Source organism: Rhea americana, unplaced genomic scaffold (assembly GCF_003343005.1).
Source record: "Rhea americana isolate MKP2758 unplaced genomic scaffold, rheAme1 scaffold_84, whole genome shotgun sequence".
Classification (NCBI taxonomy): Eukaryota; Metazoa; Chordata; class Aves; order Rheiformes; family Rheidae; genus Rhea; species Rhea americana.
The window spans coordinates 372,215-393,298 of NW_028187023.1; the positions used below are offsets into that span (position 1 = coordinate 372,215).

General features: G+C 36.4%; 1 protein-coding gene across 1 annotated transcript; it reads right to left on the reverse strand.

Moving 5' to 3' along the window:
• Positions 1-9,279: 9,279 nt before the first annotated feature.
• EMC7 (ER membrane protein complex subunit 7) lies at positions 9,280-20,251 on the reverse strand. The gene is made up of 5 exons (XM_085323293.1): positions 19,976-20,251; positions 16,610-16,729; positions 15,106-15,244; positions 12,913-12,993; positions 9,280-10,991 (listed from the first exon to the last, which is right to left on the reverse strand). The coding sequence occupies exons 1-5, from the start codon at positions 20,209-20,211 to the stop codon at positions 10,839-10,841; spliced, it is 729 nt and encodes a 242-aa protein (XP_085179419.1). The 5' UTR covers positions 20,212-20,251; the 3' UTR covers positions 9,280-10,838.
• Between the last annotated feature and the right edge of the window lie 833 nt (positions 20,252-21,084).

Here is a 21,084-nt window from a genome sequence, read left to right on the forward strand (position 1 = left end):
AACACTACAGATCTGTGTACTGGTCAGCTTTTGTTCAGGCTCGTTTCTACTACGGAAAGACATTTAGTAAACTGAGCAAGATAAAAATCTTTTCCATGTCAATGTACCAGTTCTAACTCAAGTATGTAGAGAAACTGATGAAAAACAAAGAGCAAAAGCAATTAGTTATTTGGCAAGTACCAGCACAAATATTTTATTCAACTAACAATTTCAGATTAATTGCTAAAGAGCCCAAGACTTTTAGCAAACAATTTGCTAATCTTTGATTTGAATCAATTAACTGTAATGTTTAAACACTATAGCCTAGTCTTGCAATATAGGAGTCTAAAAATGATTTTATAATCTGRGACAAGAAGCAGCTGGCAGAATTGTCATGGCAACAATCTCAGTTTTAAAGAGAAATTCTGTAATTTCTATTGCTCTCTAGCAACCTCACAACTGAAGTATCACTGCTAAGAAAAACATGAAAAAGGAAGAGCTTTTCATACAGAGAATATACAATCACAAGAAATGCTTGGAAAGATCATTAAAAGACTGTTTCAGGAGGCAAGGCAGGTTTTAAATAAACAAATGAAATTCTGTTTGGTGATGAACTCCAGAAAAAAGAGTATGTATGTATACTATATATTTATATACACACTGAATGCTATATACACACACACACGTCCCCTCACATGTGTGTGTGCATGTTGAGCTTGGTTTCCTGTCACGCTGAAGTGTGTCTGTGCAGCTGATGGTGGAGTCACTCTCTCCTGGAGCTGATCATTATCACAGATCTCACCATCTCCCACTTCAGTTTCTTGACGTTGTAATTTAATGAAAAATGCGCTGCAATGYGAATAATACATAGGCACGCATAGCATGGGAGCAGAAGAGCACCTACTAAAAAGCAGCTTCACTGCCCACAGTTCGCTCCAGGAGACAGGCYGAGGGAACTATCATGTCACAGGTGCTACGCAGACTGCTCAAGGACTGCTGAAAGATACTGAGSAACTGCAGTGCTAACGAGCTCTAAGAGCCTACATGGAATAAATAACCTTTAATACCTAACACACTGATTCTTAAAATTAACGTATGTATTTTAGAAATTCAGGGAAATGCATACACAGATCTCAGGGCTAGGGTTTAAGCTCTCATTTAGTTATCCTCACTTCAGTTTGGTTAGCTTAGTGACTTGGTCAGAACAGTCCTTTCCTGACTCCTGTGTTTTAAGCATTTCCTAGTTATGGCACRCCTGTCTCATAGATGAGAGTCACTCAGAGCAGACAACTTGGAAGTGTTGCAGCTATACAAAGACCATACACATATGAATGAATAGTACATTTCCAAGTGTAGGCTAGGAGTGTCTCGTCATCTGATAATAGCTGCAACCCTAAAGTAGAAAGTCATAATGCTCTATGTAACAGCTCAGACTGGTTTTATTGGCTGAAGAAACAAAGCTAAACACATTCAGATGTGCTAATATATTTTTTCCACACATAATTATACACCCTAGCTGCACTGGTGATTTTGGTCTACAGTTTGTTCATAAAGGAGCTAATTGAAGCAAGTAAGTTCTGCTAAAAACAATCTTTAATTTATCCCTTAGGATGAAAGTAGGTACTCATAAGAATGAAGAAAATCAAGCAGTTACTCTACAAACTCACAGGAACAAAACTATAGGAAAAAAAGCAGAGTCCATTTCATGCTTTGGGCTTCCGTTGATAAACTGTTCTAATATTCTCAGAAAAACATCCTATTATTGTACAAAATATCTGTTTATTCAAATCCCTAACTTGAAACATARAAGAATTATTAGGCAGTAAAAGTATGCAAATGCAAAAGTATACATAAAGTATTAAAAATACATGAAGAAAAAGTAGACAATGTAAGCACCATTTGAAGAAAAAAAAAAACAGTGCTTAAATCAAGCCAGAAATTAATCTTTAAAGCAGTAATTGTTTCCTATAAGGAGCATATTTGCAAAAGCACAAGTTTATCTGCTTTATTAAAATTAATCTTTAAAGCAGTAATTGTTTCCTATAAGGAGCATATTTGCAAAAGCACAAGTTTATCTGCTTTATTATTAAAAAAAAAAAAAAAAGGCTGACAAAGTACAAACAAACATGCAAAAGTTTAAAAAAGGCTAGCAAAGTAATGCAAAGCTATACGGGCAATTAATGACTTCCAAAGGGTATATTTAGTCCATCATACAGAAAAGTGCATAAACAGCTAAACATATAAAGGACAGTGTGCAGGTTTTTTGTAAGACAGATTTAACACTGAAAGAGGCAGAATTCTTAAGTACATGGGCCTTCAGTTGACTTTTTTCATGAGCAGCTATCCTGGCCCTCTGGATATTTTCTTCAATTCTTTTCGAAGGAAAAAGCATAACCAATGTATTTCGTTAAACTATCATATTTTCAGTGAAATGTGGCTACTTCTGTACAATCTTTCTGATAGTCTCCTCACAGTACACTTAAATGGTTTGAAAAAAAATCTATGATAAAATCAGTCTCAAACACATTACAAAGAAAGCACTGTAATCTGAGCACATTTTTGCAGGACAAATGACCTCTCCACCATTAGCAGGCTACCTGGCGATAAAAATAATTGGATGCTACCACTGAAACACTTGAAAGTATGAGTGATGTATATAATTATTTCTGCCACCACCAGCTGAACAGAATTTGATACAGCAATTTCAACAAGCCCCTGGTAATCTTTGTGAGAATGAAGGGCAAATACAAGTGAAAAAAAACCTCTCTGTGCAAATACCATGTAAGAAAAAAAGATGGAATATCGACATTGCAATTCAAATGCAAAACCATCACAGGATTAGAAGAGGAGATTTCGCAAAGAGTCCATACTAACTATCTATAGATTCCTATCTTGGGAACCCTTACAAAGCTACAGTTCGGAATATTATTTTCATGAAAGGAACGTCTGGATCCTTTAATCACATACCTGGTTAAAATAAAGAAAAATACCATCATCTGGTTTTCTGTGTTTTCTGAACACTTTTAGTAAATATGRTGATTAATGCTGCACTTATAAGCCTTTCAGCAACTGCTCCTCCTCTCATCTGAGTTCCTCATCTTTGTAAGAGATGGTATTTACCACTGCAACAACACAATCTCATTAGGAGGCTTAATCCTGATCTCCAATTTCTTTATATATTCTTTCCCCTCAGGGTGTTTCACTACCATCTTAAAAAAAAAAAGTCTTTATTAATGCAGCTCATACATTTGCCACCCACCAAGCTGAAATAGTTTTAGGATTGTTTAGAAAACATTCTAGGACTGTTGAGAAAACAAGCTGATAGGAGAAGAAACACTCCTCTCTGCTCCCAAAAAATAATAGCTATGTTTCACGGAAAACTCTCCAGTCAAATTCTACTCTAATCCCAGGAACGGGAAATATTTTTCTGAGTATTTAACAAGATTCTCTTTGCAGCTGCACAGTAAGCAGTGGTCCTCTGCTCTGCAGATAAACCTATGAGCATGGGTGTCTTATTCTCCCATCCCCAGCTCACAAGGAAATGCTACTCCTGTGTGTAGTGGAGCAAAAACATCCTTAAAAGAATCCAGAGAGCTTCTGAGGAGAAAATTCTAGTGTTTTCAACTGAAAATATTCCTTTAAAGTCTTACTTTTTCTGCATGCTTTCAAATGAGTGTCGTTACCTTTCATATTACTTTTTGATGTTTGTATTCATAGAGCACACTATTCACACACTAATCAAAGTCCTGTTCTAGTCAAAAATGCCATGAAAGGTTTTCTTTCTGTTGCATAGTCACTATAATTTGTCCTTGACTGAATGACAGTCTTTAATTTGTATTCCTGTCAGCCATGCAGAACCAAACACCTAATAAAAATGAGCTCAACTGTAATCTGTTTTTGTGCATCATCAATAWAATAACTAAATAGCTAAATTCCAGTTGCACAGAAAATTAGATTGTCATTACATCCTCATGATCTTATTGGAAAAAATGTATTGCACAAGGGTCACTGCCACGACAGTTTGAAGGAATAACATTATAGTTTTAAAAGAAGGCAGCTTTTCCCTGAAAAGGCCTAAGGATTTATGAGGAGAGAGGAATTTGAATCCTTTATGGATTTTGGAACAACAGAAATAAAAAACCCAACCATCCCATTTACCTGTGACATCAACAAATCTGCACTAGCTTAACCTGAAAAAAGAGTAAAACTAGATACTATTTCTAAAGACAATTCTGTGAATAAAACTTCCCAGAATGTTGTATTATTTTTATGATCAGAATCATCAGATTTTATACACAGTAACAAGTTCAAAATACTTGTTAAGATCTAAGTCTGCCTTTACAGACTCTGAAATGATTAAAGCAGGTAGAATTTTGAAATTCTGTTTTTTTCACAATTGATACTGCTTGCTTTTTGGCATTTAAAGCTGGCTAACGTATTTCGTATTTGATTTGTCCACTTGCAGACTGTCACACAGAATGCAGCTTGCACTAATAGTGGTGGGAAAATGGATTGCAAATGCAGGGATAAACTATGCTATTTAGGGAAGAGCTACATAGCCACCTGATTTTTGCTAAGTGAACTGAGGAAAACAGACTGGTAAGCCCAGTCCCTTGAATGGTACAGCTTCATCCAGCCACAAGGTGTGAAGGGATCACTGCCTTCTCTTCATTCACTTGAGSAGGTAAGTCTGTACAAATACAGAAGTCTGTACTTACCTAAAAGCTGGGACTGCACTTCTAACATATGGCCTTATGCAAGTCATGAAGTGGCCAATCTTCCTCCTCTGCACTGTTCCCATCACTTGTCCATATATGCTTGCACTATGATAAAGTTATAAATCAGCTGTAAATCTTATATATGAGTCAAATCTGTGATGACAGTAACCCGTTAAATTCCTCCAGTCTTTTTCATGTCTTAATATTATGTTAGGAGCCTTTCTCCAAATTTTTCTGCTTCAAACACTCTATGACTTCAAGTATTTTGTAAGCAAATTGTATATATTAATTTTATAAATGAAACACTACCAGAGAATTTTCCTGGACAYGGGAAACTAATCATTCATAGTATTACATTTGTGAAATAATCTCTGACTTACTTCTGGACTAATTTCATCCCCCGTCCCTCCACCTCCAGCAGCTCCTGAATATGGTTGGGAAGTTAGCATGGGCTGGAAACCACTCCTGGGAAGCAGTCTCTACACACGCTCTGTTTTGGAGACTAGAGCATGCAGAGGGTTTGTTTCAGACAGTTGACCTCAGTGTCAGTTACCTGAAGAGTAACTAGCCTATGGAGATAYATACCACACTTAAAAATATCAAGAGTGATCTTCTTAATGTCCCATTGCCTCTTTATGCACAATAATTTGTCCTTCCCAAAATGTGCATTATGTATTTTTTCCATCTTTCAGCATACCTTCTACRGTAAATCTTCTTTTCCACTGATTGAAGTTCGAAGTTCTTTATAATTCCTTAGTTGCCAACTGTACATATAACTATTTCTAAATTTTTATTCTCTTTCAGTTCTTTAACCACCAGAATAGTCATAATAAGTGTCCTTGGTAGGCCATCCTGACACATTAGAATGAAAAACAGGTACTACCTGAGGACTTATTTATATTTCACACTGGTTATTTTCCTAAGAGAAAAAAAAAGTTTCAAATGAAACAAAATACTATGGGAATACAAATTTACTACATACAAACTATTGAGAGCAGCAAGATTAAGGTCACACATGATGTCTTAAATACTCAAAAGTGAAATCCTGTTAGTACCTTAAAATATTGCTATTGCTGTTAGCCTGTAAAAACAGTGAACTCCAGTCCTTCTATCAAACTGCAGAATAACCCTTGCCCTCTTTCAGTTTGTATGCAGTTTAAATCTCCTCATTACAGATTAGATTAAATCAGATTAACAACCTTCCAAACTTTTCTGACTTAAACCCAGAAGACTTCCTTAAAATATACTTGCTATAAAATCACAAGCTCTGAAATTATGACATTAATTTTTTTCAGATCAGAACCTGACTTGGTTTGAAGCTCTAAGYAAAAGCATTGTTACTTTAGCAAATATATTTAAACTGAAATTATTAACTAAATTTTTGAAAAAGTAAGATTTTATCATCTTAGATGTATTTTTCATATTATGTATACATGCTCTTATAGGGGTGCATATTTTATCATTCATTACATAGAATGTGTAGACAAAAAAAAGGAACATAGACTTCAAATCCAGTCAATTAAAAAAATAATTTCAGTATTGCAAGTATCCCTGACTACCAGCATATTTATGTGGTTTTACAACCATACTTACTCATCTTTAAATATTTTTCTCTCCTCCATTACAGTAAGAAAGTAAGCAAACAACTAAAACAATGCATTATACAAAAGAAAGAGAAACCAACTATAAAATGCTCTGGGGGAAAAAAAAACAAAAAAAACAAAAAAACAAAAAAACCCACCTCAAACCCATCAAAACAACCCAACAGCCCTCTGCTAATTTTCACAGTTAGAATAACTGCAAGTATTACTTGGTTAACAATTTTTAGACAGGACTGTAATTTACATTGACAGATTTCCAAATATATAGGACAGCAATCACACATCAAAACTGTGTGAAAAAAGCAGAAGTCCCTAAAGATGGACAGCATTTTCTTTCACTAGTTTTTCCCCCTACAGTACTGCTGGAAGCTGCTTCCTCATTAAAAATAGTTTGTTTGAATTGAAGCATTGCGTTTTTATAGTTCTAAGAATTATTTCCAAGAGCTCTCCATTATACCAGGATACACCATTAAGAAAATCCTTTACCTTCTYGTTTGCCTCCTAATTGCACTGGACATCATCTGAGACAACCATAGATTTGATCAGCTGCTGACCACACACAATCTTTATGCAATTATACAGCCATTAACAGCCAGGTGGAGACAGTTAAACAAATCTTAACAATTTGGCACTTTCCATTGAACCAGCAAAGAGTATATATTTAAATTGCCTGGATGCCTTGGAAATCTTGATCTGTGGTTATTCAAAGGGTTGATTTAATTAATATATATAAAGATCTACCTATAAATGCTTAATAAGGATGCTCTTTGACAAAATTACTTATTGGATTTTCTTCTGTAACCCCACAGTTTGAGTATCTGACATTCATTACTAAATTCATCTTTACAATACTTGAGACAAACTACTCACGCTTTGACCACATGAAAATTAAAGAGAAATCTTAAAACGATTTACTCAAAGACTGGCAGTTGTCACAACCCATAACACTTGATTCTGGAGTTTAAGTCCTCTTCATAAATACAAACTTTAACCACAATCTGGCCTTTTTCTTTGAAACAACAGGAGTCAATTTTAGCAGATGTACAGTCATTCACAGAACTATTATMATCCCCATTTCATAAAAAACAGAACACCATTTTCATTGTTTAAAACAGTGACACTAAATATATACACAACAGTGTTAAACTTCTTCCTTACATCTGAAGAACGGAAACATCATGAAGGAAGTCATTAACAAAATTATTTCAAACTGTTCAAAACACCTCAGGTAGTGAGTGTCCAGGCCATCTTATATAAGCAAGTGACACCTGAAACAGGCTTCAGCATGATTCAGCTCCTTTCTCTTCCACACAGCCTGTCAGAAACTCAGAGTTGCCCCCTCGTTCAGAACATGGCTAAATGAGCTCTTAGGCTACAGTTCCTCAAGAGGCAGTGAGCTGATWTAATGACTGACTCACTCGCTGCCATCAACACAGGAGGGTGCCCGCTTCTGACTGCACGCCTCTGGCGCTCACCTTCTGCTGGCTCTGGCACTTGTTTGATCCTTCTGTRAACTCATTTAACTTACTAAAACATAACAAAATTCCAGCAAAATGATTGAAATCTTTCTCTCGTTAAATCAACGCATCACAAGGTCTGACAAGTGCCAGAGCTGGCATATAGGCAGCAGCAGGATTATGCAGTCCAAATTGGGGAGGGGAAGGGGGCAAGTCTTCCTCCTTTTGGCAATAAGGAAATCAGCTTGTCTGTTTTAAATCACAACATAAGAATGATCTACAGTTCAAGTAGTTTCTGTATACCTTTAACTTCTATTTTGAGGGATCAACTGCTTCAATTTATCTTCTGTCCTATGTCATCCAAGTAGCTGGTTAAAAGCAGCTATGGTTTCTGGGATACCAGAATGAGAAGTCACCCCTGACAGCAGAAAGACTACTAAGAAAATCAGTAAGGACGGACAAGAAATTAAACCCAAAATATAGCAATTATGTTTACTTTCCAAAAAAAGACAGCCTTGTGTTATACTATTAATAATCACAACAGGAAATCTTTATGGGCAGATGCACAACAGCTATCAAATAAACCTTGCCAAGTGGCTTTTATGATAGCCCAAGGCAACTTGCTTCAGTAGCCTGACCTGTAAATGACCGAGGCACTCTGGCTAGAACCTCTTCTCTTACTTGACACACAGATTCCAGCTCCGGTACCAGTGTAACTTGCACTAGGCTCAGCAGCAGACCAGTATGGCTTCTACATACCGCTTTATCACAGAGAAGCCTCAAAAGCAGAGAAAGAGTGTGTAAGATTGAGGAAATAATACTAGGTAACAGGATTTTGAGTTGTTCAGATAACAGATTTTTGGAGGTAGGTGGAGTTTTCTTTGGGAGCGAGGAGGAGTGGTATACTGCATCTAATTCTGACATGCAAAGAAATTGACTGAATGCTCGTGTATCAGTCACGGGGGAGAAGTGCTGAATATTCCATATGCTCCTTCTGAAGTTTTATTAGGATCCTTACAATTTCTGCTGATTTTTTTTATTCTAACTTTTAACAAGAAAATTTCACTTTTCTATCATCTTAATTCTCCATTCTCCCTTAAAGACGATCAAGACCTCGAACAGACATAATGAAAGAAGGCAGATATACTCCTGCTCTGAACTTCAAAACATGGAAAAATTTGTCAATGTGATTAATTACTGAACAAACTGTGATTGAAATAAGAAGCTAATACAACTGAACAAATTGTGATTGAAGTAAGAAGCTAATACAACTTAATTGTTATACCACTTACTGTTAAAGAAAAGTAACTCATGGTTTGTATTTCCTAGGACACAGCACAATAACAAAGCTATTTGCTCTGTCTTCAGAGAGCTGCTCCCTGTTTTTCCTATGAATTTTTCAGTAAAGTTCTGTTAAAGGAGGTGATTTGAAGTATGAAATCTCAGCGTTTTATACAGGCAATACAACTTTGGTTAAACACTCTTTTCAGTATATACTTCTAGCAAGAATATTTGAATATCCTCTTGTCTTTATCAGATACCTTTTATTTAAAATACAAATCAAAACAAAAACACAACCTAGCAAAAAACACCCAACAACTTAAAAATTACTTTGAAAAGACTGAAATCTCTGCTTGCCCAACAGACAACATGGACTAATGCTCATCCAATATCTTCAAATGTTAACTTCGTTACATGAACAATTCTTTTGCAGGTTTTTATATTTCACAGTATGTTCCAAGGCTGTAACTAGGAACACTACAAAATTGTCTCAGAATATTCTAAGTGTTCAGAAACCTAGAACAAACATGCACATCAGAGTTGATTTTGCTTGAGGTATGTTTTAGATCAATGTTATATACCATTTTTGGAATCAGAAAAACAGTACCCACATTGCTTGGATACCGTTACCTAAGAAGTTAGCAAACATAAAAATGGAAAAGGACAGCATGAATACCATAACAAATGTCTGTTCTGGAATGAAATAATTTCTTATGCTAAAAATGATTTACAGATAGTTGCTAATGGCGGTTGGCAGGTACTGCTGTTATTTTAATTTAAAAATGTTCTTCTAGTGAAAAACAATCAAATTTTCAACTCCTTCTGAATTTACTACTGAGTAGCTTGAAAGATACACAGGCATGGTCAAAAAAACAAAGTAATGCCAGCAACTTAGCATATGTAGATTTTACCATATTTTTTGTAACATAATTTTAAAAGATGAGTGGGATTTACCTTGCTATACATTTAGGTTTTCTTTCATTTTAAAAACTTGTGTGTCCTGTATTTGGCCTTAAATCACCGCACCAGTAAGATTAATGCATAGCACAAAAACAACAATATGAACCAAAAGTGAAGAAAAGGTAGTGTGATTTAGAATGGAAATATTTAAGATCAACATTAATCATGTTATATAGATACCTTGGATTCGTATTAAATTGGACAGAGCTTAAAAGACATTCTGAAAAAGGATGGTTTCCTTTTCAGCCCTAAAACTTTTTGGTAGAAACTCTAATAGAATAATACTAGGCAGTAAAATGGCGTGGAAAGTTCTTGAACTAAAGTGTATGGGCAATAAACAATATAAAATAAAATGATCCCTTATCTAACACACATGACAAGCTGATACAGCACATTCCTTTCTCAGTAAACCCATGACTCAATTTGAAAGAATTTGTTCATTTCAGAACTCAGGCAGAAGATATAAAAATATTAAAGCCATTTTAAAAGCAAACTCCATTCTCATTATCTTTGAAAGAATTTCTTTATATATTGTCTCACCATTAAGACATTCAGTACTGCTTAGCACATCATGTAATTTATATCATTCTCTACAGAGCAATATAGTTAATTCAGTATATCAATGACTTTACACAGATACAGTATTGAAGCCATGTCTTCTTTTACTTACTGTCAAGTACAAAACTGCTTAAATAGACTAAAAAAGCTACACACAAGAGTTGTAGCATTCCATTTTCATGCCTGATTAAAGTTTACAGTAGTGGCTTTTGATCTTTCAAAACAAATAAACATGATACCACATAACAAACAGTTGTGCAAACAGGCCTAGGAGGAAGACCGAACTACCTCCTTTTTCCAGCACCACTTTTCCCTGCTTTACTGCTGCTGCTACCAGACTTGCTGGAAGATTTTGAAGAGAAAAGTCTTGTCATGAATTCAGAGACATCCGGCAGCTCGTGGTTGGAATTCAGCATGTTCATTGACTGTTCCATTTCCTGCATGCAAAGATTAGATAACCTCAAAAAGAGCTCATGACAACGTAGGCTGTTTCTGAGGCTTCAGTTGAAAGATCTTATCAGGAAGATGCCAAATTTTCCCAAATACCATTTTATTGTTAGTAATCTTCCAAAGTATGTACTGCCATACACATTTTTTATGCAACCACAGCCAAATGCCCAGCTACACACTGAAACATAAAAACAAGAAACTAAAAGCACTGGTGCATGGAAAAAGGCAACCATGTCTTAAGTAGCCTTACAGGGCAAACAAAGTAACAGAAAAAAAATCATTATTTAATAAAAGAAAAAGAACACTATCAAAATACTTGTCATTTTCAGTATTACTTTCTTGCATTTAAGATTTTAAGCTTTTGTTTAGATTTATGGGTCTGCATTCTCATGGATTTTACATACTTCCATATTTTCAATGTTTGACTCACCAATTTAGTACTATTTACTCCACATCTAACGGAAATTTTTGAAGTTGCTGAAGAGATTAGTAACAGCACATCCAGAACGTGATAATACTTACATTAATGACTGATTTAAAGTTGTACTGTTATCTTGCTTTTCTAGTTATCATTCAGAACAGTCTTGTACTGATACAGCTTAAACTATGTCCAAGATACAATTTAAACAAAAGCTGTAATGGTAGCCTTTTGTTACTATTACATATATACTTAGTATTTCTACAATAAGCACAGTTACTAATCATGAACTTCCTACATAAACAAGTACTGAGCTGACTATCTAAAGAAAAGAAAATGCTAACTTGAAAAAATATACTACAAGCTCCAGATCCTTCACAAGCAAACTGAATTTGGATATATGGTTAAGAATTTAATACATAGCCATCATGACATCACATGGACATGATGACATGAATGTCGTAAGTGATCTTTTAAAACTATCTTCTGACATTCCTTAAAGATAACTTAAATTACAGGCATGATTCTTTCAATTAAAATTTCTCCTTAACAAGTCATACTAGTTAACTAATAAAAACAAAACCATGAGAGCAACCTGTCTGTATGCAGGTGCATATATACTAGAGAAATAATTGTTTTTTTTAACATTCAACTTCCAAAGTTCATCTTAGTTTAAAAGACATTCCACAGTGACCTAGTGTCTTTTCATATTCTGTTTTTACAGAAATTTAAGCCAAAAGAGGCATTACATAGCTCTGATAAGCTTTTTTCAAGTATCATGTTAAAAAAAAAAAAAAAAAAAAAAAAGCTCAGACACCTATGAAGTACTACTGAAGACAGTGGTCACTCAGAGGAAAAGGAATTTAAATGAACCAAACCGCCAAAAAGAAGCCACCCAAGACAGACAAGGAATAGTTCTAAAAATAAGAAAAGAAGATATAGCAAACACCTTGAATCTCCACTTTGTCCTAGCCTTCTGATATTCGGCATTTTGCATGGTGGAAGGATAATAAATCAGATCATTTAATGACTACATTAAGACTTCATATCATATATACTACTGCAACACCTAGACTTAAATTTTTAAACTATGCTTTTTTGGTTAAGGGACCACACATCCTATTCTTGGCAACACACTCAATGCATTTATTAAATAATTTTTAAAAATAAAGTGCTAGCTTTAAACAAAAGTACAGAAATACATTGGAGATTACAGAAAAACTAACCTGAGAAATTTATTGCAGTATTATAAAGCTTTGTAAAACATCATTCATGCTGTAATGCTTTCAAAGCTGTGCCAAATGATTTAATTCTGTGTTATGCCATAAGCACAGATTAGAATTCATTACTAGAAAGCAACACTGTACTAACTGAACAAATAACATCATTAAGACTTCCCCAAAAGTCCAGTTTTGGCTTGTATCATTTTTCTCCACCTTTTCAGAACAGTATCCTTGTTCATCATGTTTGCATCAGCTGAACCTACTTACCCGTCTCATGTCAGGATCACTGGTGTTAACAACTTTAGGCAATAGCACAAATATCAGTAATGGAAGAACCATCATCATCACCTACAAAGAAAAAAAATGGGAAATATTTCTTTAGCTTAGTTATTGTTGAAAATATTTTTAGATATACTGATATCATTAAGCTTTTAGCTAAACAGCCAAATTCTAGAACTACTGCAATCTGGTTCACTAATCCAATTGTCAGGAAAGAAATCATATAAGGAAAAATTAAGTTACAAATACAGGATATGAAAGTTGGAGCATTAAAGTAAATACTTGTTAATTCCTTTAACCGCTACAATTACAAGCTTGCAATGTGTTGATCTCCATACAGCTAGAACAAGCATTATGTCAAAGGTACAAGAACAGGTCAGAGAAAAACTTTCTATTTATAAACAGGGCAAAAGAAAGAATCATCTCAGAACATTATTCCCTAATTTCTATCAGCTTTACTCAAGAAAACAGTCAAAGAGAAATCCCAAGAAACTGTAAACAACATTTGTACTTATACTGCTGAAATTACAAGTGAACTTTATTTCCCTGAAAAAGTTATGCCGTTCCAGTATACTTTTTCTAAAAAACAAACAAACAAGCCCACAGTGCTAGTTCTTTTACTACACAGCAAAATGTTACACAGTACTGATCATTACAGAAATGGTAACATAACTAAGCACTCTTTGCTTGAAAGTTCAGAAATCACACTGGATGTTAAAGGATTGGGTTCTCATACTTAAAAGATGCATAAAATTTAGTAAAGTGAAACAGATTCCTGATGCTCTGGAAAGGATATTATTTGCCCAACACTATTTGCCATTTTTTGTTTAAGAACAAAAATACTTCCAGATCTAAGTGATTTACATGAGAGTAATTTCCTTAGCCATCAGCATGGTAGTATCACATGAGAGTAAAAAAAAAAACCAAAAAACAAAACTCAACCCAAAAACACAAATAAAAAAACCCCAACAGTCCAACAGTTCATTAGACATGGTAACATCTGGTGGTAGTAAAACCATCAAAGTTACGTGACAATAACTAGGTCAGTGTTTTCCAACTATCCTATTTCACTGAAATAAGTGAGCTATACAGAATACTGAAGCCATGAAAAATAAACYGTTTAGGATTAAAAAAAATTTTGGATTTTCCCTACAGGCTTGTCATTATTAATTCAGGCTATGGAAGGATGTTGCAAAGTAGAAAACACATTTGTTTAGAGATGACCTTAATTTTGGTGTTCAAATAGTCTTCAAACCTATTCAGGTATCATTGAAAACATTTTGTTCAAAACTTTTCATTCTACTCTAAGAACATGGTACGGCTCAGGAATCATACCAATTCTGCAATTCTATGTCAGTGATAGTAGTTGTGTGGGAAAATAAAGGACTGCTAAGCAATGAAAATATTTCCTTTTCTGATACTATTCTAAGGCTCATTTTTTTAAAATAAAATTTTAGCACAAAAACCAAGTACCCTCACAAAACAAGTGCCTATATCTTTATCCATGAGTTTAACATTCAGAATGATATGAACCTTAACATTGTTATTTTAAAACTGGGGAATTTTAAAAAGAGCACTTTTTTTTCCAAGGATGACTTATTTAAAGATGAACAAAAAATGACTTAGAAAGCCAATGCATTCTATTAGCTGTATGAAAAATTCAGATGATGTCTAAACTGCATTTATGATTTTGTTCTCTGCACACTAAAAAATACGGTCCTTTATGCTCTAATTAAAAATTTAAATCAAAAACTTTTTCATCCAGCAAATTATTTTAATTGTACAAACAATGGGCAGTTTGATCAATCAGTAACTGATCAAACTAACCAGCACCATTCTACTATGAATACATGTTATCTGTAAATGTAATTATGCTTGAAACTGCTACAATGCCTGCTCATCTTTACATCAAAGAAAAAAAGGCCTTTTCTGGAGAGGATGACATTTTAAGCCTTGGTTGCATTATCATTACGCTGATTTGCTGCAACCATCAATAAGAATTTTTCAGCAACAAAATAAGCCTCAGATCACCTAAAAACTTGTCTTGTCTCAAGGATATTATGCAAACAGTTATGTGCAAACAGTGCACATCTTTTCTCAACTAATTTATTCTCAGTATTCTGAAGAACTACGTTTATATCCTTAGCATATTTTTCACCTTTGTGTGGTTCTTATACATACCATAGGGTTCATGAGGAAATCTGTCCATCCCCAAGATTCTCTCTTTATAAAGTATGAAGGAGGTCCAGAAGATTTCATCTGAAGTGGGTATGGCAGCCTGACAACTTCAGAAGTTTTGATGTAATTTACATACCTCGCTCTAATGAACAAAATACAAATAATAAAAAAAAATTACAATCTTCCCTCTAACAAAAAATAAAGCTTATTCAATATTATTCCAAACAAAGTTTTAATAATAAACTACAAATAAGCCACTAGGAGGTTAAGTGTTTGTTCGGCTTCACTTTTCAGAAGCAAATCTCTCTTGCCAACACACTTTATGTGATCCAATAACATTCATTCTACTTTTTTTCCAGGCTATATACAGACAGTAAAATTTACTGTGGGAAACAGAACAGCAGATCAAAAACGTTAGAACCATTTGTTTGCACACAGGTTTGAACCACATAGCATACTTTGAACTGCATATAGCTTGCTCAGAGGTAACATTTGTGTGTGAAGTAGATATTGGCTTTTCCCCAAGTGCATCACTTTGCATTTTAAATAAACAATTTAAAATAACAGGTTACACACGGTATTTCAACCCTGAGTTCCTTTCTTCTTTATTACAAGGAGGACATCACAGTTGACAACGAGATGCTGCCTAATAAAGTTAAGTTCATAAAGTCGGGGGGCAGGGATCAAGCATAAAAAAGTGCTATTATTACAGACAGACTGTTTATGCTGCTTTCAGTTTAAGGTTTCAGTTTTTAAGACCCTAAAACAATACCATTGTCATTTTTGAATGTAAAATGTAAATCTTAAATGTAACATGTTTCATAAGAAACTGCAGAGAATAAAGATGAAGAATAAAGACATATGTGTGCATCTAAAAAAAAAAAAGTAAATACAAACAGGTTTATTTTAACTAATATCACCTTACTAAATAAGGTCATCATTTCTCTGTATTGCTTACTGAACAGTGTGCAGTTACACAGTATCACTGTCAGGATAAGATACCTGGCCACAGCATATAAAAACCAGCTAATTATGCTGCAGTACTGCAGGCTGGCATTTGCTAGCAACATGATTTTGTGGAGGTGTAACGGAARTATTTTAGAATTTAGGAACAAGCTTGACCCTTCATTGTGTGAAGTAATGACTGAACATTTCAAAAATGCAAGGAAAAAAGAAAAAAAAAAGGTATGTCAAAAGAAAAGGCAGTTCAACTGATTTTATTTCAGAGTAGTTGCACAAGAAGTTAACGAAAGTAAACAAACTGTAGAACTCTGTTTAATTCATCCATTTCCTCCTATTTTAAGGTCACAAATATGAGGGGAAGAGGGGGAAAAAAATCAGACTTTGGATTTTTTAAAATTTGTTCTTAGAAGTAATGTGAAAAGAAGCTGCTACATATGGTTTGAAATAGAAGTACTGTATCTATAATAACTATAAGCTACCTATTATACTAAATTATTGGGCACACCTAATAGATCAATGCAGAAAAACATCAGGCAAGGCTCACCTCATTTTGCCTTTTGAAGTTATGTCAACTCGAACTGGTTCAAATTTATGAGCAGGGGATATAACTTCCACTACGTAAGATCCAGAAGGTATGTCATGAACCACAAAACTTCCATCTGTCCTGCAAAAAATTAAGTTCCTCTGCATTTCAGTATGCTCTAATGTACAAGAATTTTTTTTAAAGAAGAAATTACAATAGTATCATTTTGTATTACAAATCTATCATTAATGACCAAAGAGAAATTTGTTCACTCAGTACTCATAATATCAAGCCCCTAAGATCATCAATGGATGCCACAATAATAGCAGAAATTACCAGTTACATTCAAGATATCTTCATGCACTCAAGCTATTGTCTTGCTGAAGGAATAATTCAGCAGTTTAAGTGAGACTTGAAATAGTTAGATCTCATATCTTCCCTTTTCCTTCTGAAATAGGTACAATGAAGTTTACTCCGCTTCAGTACTCCTGCTGGAACTAAAAAAACCAGAAATTTTGAAATCCTACATAATGTGGCCAGATATTAAAGATGATTTGCAAAACACAAGAATTGTGGCTTGTGCCCTTATGGCAAAAGAAAGATTTTTGCTTTTAATTGGTTCCCTTTAGGACTACTTCAGGCTGGAAAGCTCTATAATGTTATTACAATAAGAAAACTAAGAGCTCTGAACTTAGAAGGCAGACTACTTTTATTTTAAAATACAAAACTTCAACATATTAATGAAAGCATACTTGAAAAGCTGCCATCAAATTAAAAGTACAGAAACTTGAAGAATTCTTCCTACATTCTTCCAGAAGCTCCAGGAAGAAAAGTTTACCATTTCTACCCTTCTAAAATTAATATGAAAGATTCTTCTACAAATAAGACTCAGAGTAAGAAAGACCAAAAAAAACCTTCTTCATTCAGAAGAAAAATGAGCAGATTTTACTGCTTTTGGGAGGAAAATAAACAGAACCTTCCTAAAAGTAAGTTTTGTCCTCATGACCTTCATGAAAGTTCTCTTCCTCGAAGATGGACATCAGTTAAGGAACTTCCTGCAACGAAGAGGCATTTAAACAGTACTATGTATGTGGGTCTCTCTAATATTTTAAGGGATGATGTGAACCCCCTAAAAATGCTCACAGTATCTTTTTTTTTTGCAACTGCTTTAAGCAATTCACTTTTAGTTTTTCTAAAATAAATAAAATAATGATCACATTAATCTACATGACATTAGAAAAAATACAATTGAATTTTGTCAAAGTTATTTATTTGAAAAAGCCAATTCTCAATTCATATATTAGTATCCAACACTGCCATTTTTCAGACTATAAAAAAGTTTAATTTGGTTACAATGAGGAAACTAATCCAATTTATAAAAGCATTTGTTCTAGAGAACATCTCAAACTACTTTAGAGGCAACTTTGCTATGTCTAATAGTTATTTTTGATAACTGACATGGTGGTCATTTAATAACTAAGGAAAACTTGCCCAACAGATGACAGAAGGTGGTGACAAAGTATACTTCTGATATATGAATTATGATCTATTGAATCCTGTCATTGCAGCTGAAGGATCTTTCTACTGAGCCTGAAAAAATTAGTATTATTTATGAACAGAATTAGAAAACTGATCTTTCTTCAACCACGGTTTTCATTAAAAATTTACTGCCATCCTGTACTTTGCTGATTACAAGTGGAAAAAGCCATTAAAGAAAGTATTCTTACTAAAACGTACCATCTCATAGTAGTGAAAAATCTACAAATGTATTTAACTCATTTCTTGGCTTTAAGATGTACTCATATAATTTTGTATGTCTATAGCTTGATGTACATAATAATAGTTTGTTAACCAGGTTACATTGTCATAAACAAGGTATGCTTTTCGCTAAGACTGTTTTCTCATAATTCATGTAAGCCTAACTCTAAACAAGTATCTGGAAACTCATCAGCTCCATGGTATCTATTACATCAGTTCCTAAGTATGACATAGGGTTCCTTCAGCTCGCTTGTATTGACATATCAGGTGCTTTACTGACACCACCCTACAAGTTTAGGAAATGACAGATCGTTCTGTTAACCTATCAGACAGTTCACAGGGTCAAAGTTCAGTTTAACTTTTACTACACAGGAAATAATTCAAAGTGACTAGCAATTACGAGACAGTGTATCTTAATTCTGTTGAAGCTCTCTAATATAGAATTCTGAAACCAAAATACTGCATTAAAAATTATAGAAAAGGATTTCAGAATTGATCCCTACTTTTGAAACTCTTGAGATTAATTCAATTCTGAATTCTGAGAACTTTTTCAATATTCTAACATCTCTAGATGCTTAGCTGATCTGAACATACCCACTACTACCCAAGACCCAGTCAACTAGTGTGATGCTTTTTATGGCTTTCAAATGCATTTGCATTATCTTGCTTGAAGAAATAAAACTATATTGCTTGAAAAGGCTTCTTCCACTGGTACAAAAACCAGTGACAAATCTGTTTCTGTAGTAGCTAACTACAACTGTAACTTTCTGCCCTTCTTCTGTGCTGGTTCCTCACTGGACAAAGTGTTTCTGCAATAATGACAGAGGAAAATGTATTTTGATCTAGTCCTATTCATCTCCCCCTTCCCCATCCTTTTCCAGAATAAATAACCTCTTTACTGGTGAAAGTCTTAAATGAAGAAGTGACAGAATCTGGGCCCACAAAAGTTAAGAGAAAGCACTGCACTRCGGAACTAAATGTAAAGCTTTTCAAAATGAAAACTCTGTTCTTTCTAATAATTCAATACCTAAAAAGCCAACAACCTCAGGCACAAAACTGGTCGTATCTGTATGAGACCGGGAACAAAAGTAGTATCCACAGCACTAGAGATTTCCACGGCCGTTCTGAAAGCCTGAGGAGATAAGTATGGAGCAAGTGTGTCAGAAAACCTAGAAACGGCAGTGGGACGTCGRTCTCCACGGCTGTGCTTAGCTACCGGGGACAACGACGGCAACAGGCGGCGAGCAGCTCGGTTCTGCCCCGGCTGGCCGCCATCTTCTGAGGGGCACTGGGGAAAGGGTCGTTAGACATGCCAGAAACGCGGCGGCGGCAGCGCTCCGAGCTCCACCCGCGGCCCCGGCGCCGTTAACGCCCGCGGGCGGCAGCACCGGGGCCGCCGGGGAAGCGCCGCGGCCCGACGGGAGCGGCGAGGCAAGCGCGGCCCCCGGAGCGGCGGCGCCACTGCCCGGCAACACCCAGAGGCGACCTCGGCCCGCCCGAGAGACCTGCCCGCGACCTGGCCGAGCCAGGCCAGGCGAGGCGAGGCAGCCCGGCCCGGCGGGGGAAGCGGAGGTAACGACGCGCTCCCCCGCCGGGACAAGCCCCTGCCGGCCCCCGCCCCGCGCTCACTTGAGGAAGCCGACGTGCTCCTCCCCGTCCACAAGCACCCGGGCCCCCGCGATCCAGTCCTGGGGCTTCACCCCCGGCACCACGGCCCGGCCCTCGATCTTAAACCGCTCCCCGGGGCCCGCGCCGCCCGGCGACTCCGCCGCCCCAGCTGCCTCCGAGCCCCTGGCGCCATGGGGCAGCAGCGACGCGACAAGCCAGAGCAGCGCCGCTGACGCAAGGCCGCCGCCGGCCGCCATTACGCCGCCGCCTCCGCCCGGCTCGGGGGGCGGGGCCGCCAGGCCGGCCCCGCCCCCTCCCCACACATGCGCGGAACGCCGCACGCCGGGCTGCCAACTTGCTACGCGTGCGCAGCAGGCGCGCCGAAAGAGAGGTGGGGTGGGGGGAGTGGGTCTCGCCGATGTTGCGCACGCGTACTTGCGAGAGTGACGCTGCTGAAGGTCATGTGACGGACACTCGCCAATAGGCGTGTTCGCGCGTGACTGGTACCGAGGCGGAACTGCAGCGCGCGCTCTCTCGTGGGGAGGCAGCGCGGGGCCCTGGCGGCGGGCGCGGGCCGGGCGGCGGAGGCGCGGGCAAAAAAAAAGTCCTGCAGAGCTCTCTCTGGCTCTGTGGAACAGCTGACTTGCAACCTAGATCGTCCATCCGCTCCTGTTCAACATTTCACCCATTCCAAGTTGAGAAATGATGTGGGCGTGCAGAAAAGGGTACTTTGTTCTTCCAATGTATGTGTAAATGCAAAGAATAATGTAGTTTGCTACAGAAAATCTGGAAGGACACATTAAATACAAGTGCATAATAATATAAATAAGCAAATGTATCTTTTTTTGGTAACAAATGATCTATTTAGAATTAATGTAARTTAAAATTGGTTATCACTTGAAAAAGAAGCTTTTTTCAGGAGTTTACAAAAAAGCTCACAGAAACAAGATTTAAAATGCTCAGTTTAATCAAACCCTTGAACATCTTCATTTAATTTGCAATTTATATCAATACACTTATTTCCGATGCAAAACTAGAACTTGTTGACTGGGAACTAGAACTCATTTTGCAGGGAAGCCTAGTCTGGATACAGCAAGCACTTTCATGAACACGTAGGAGGTTCCCTGTGA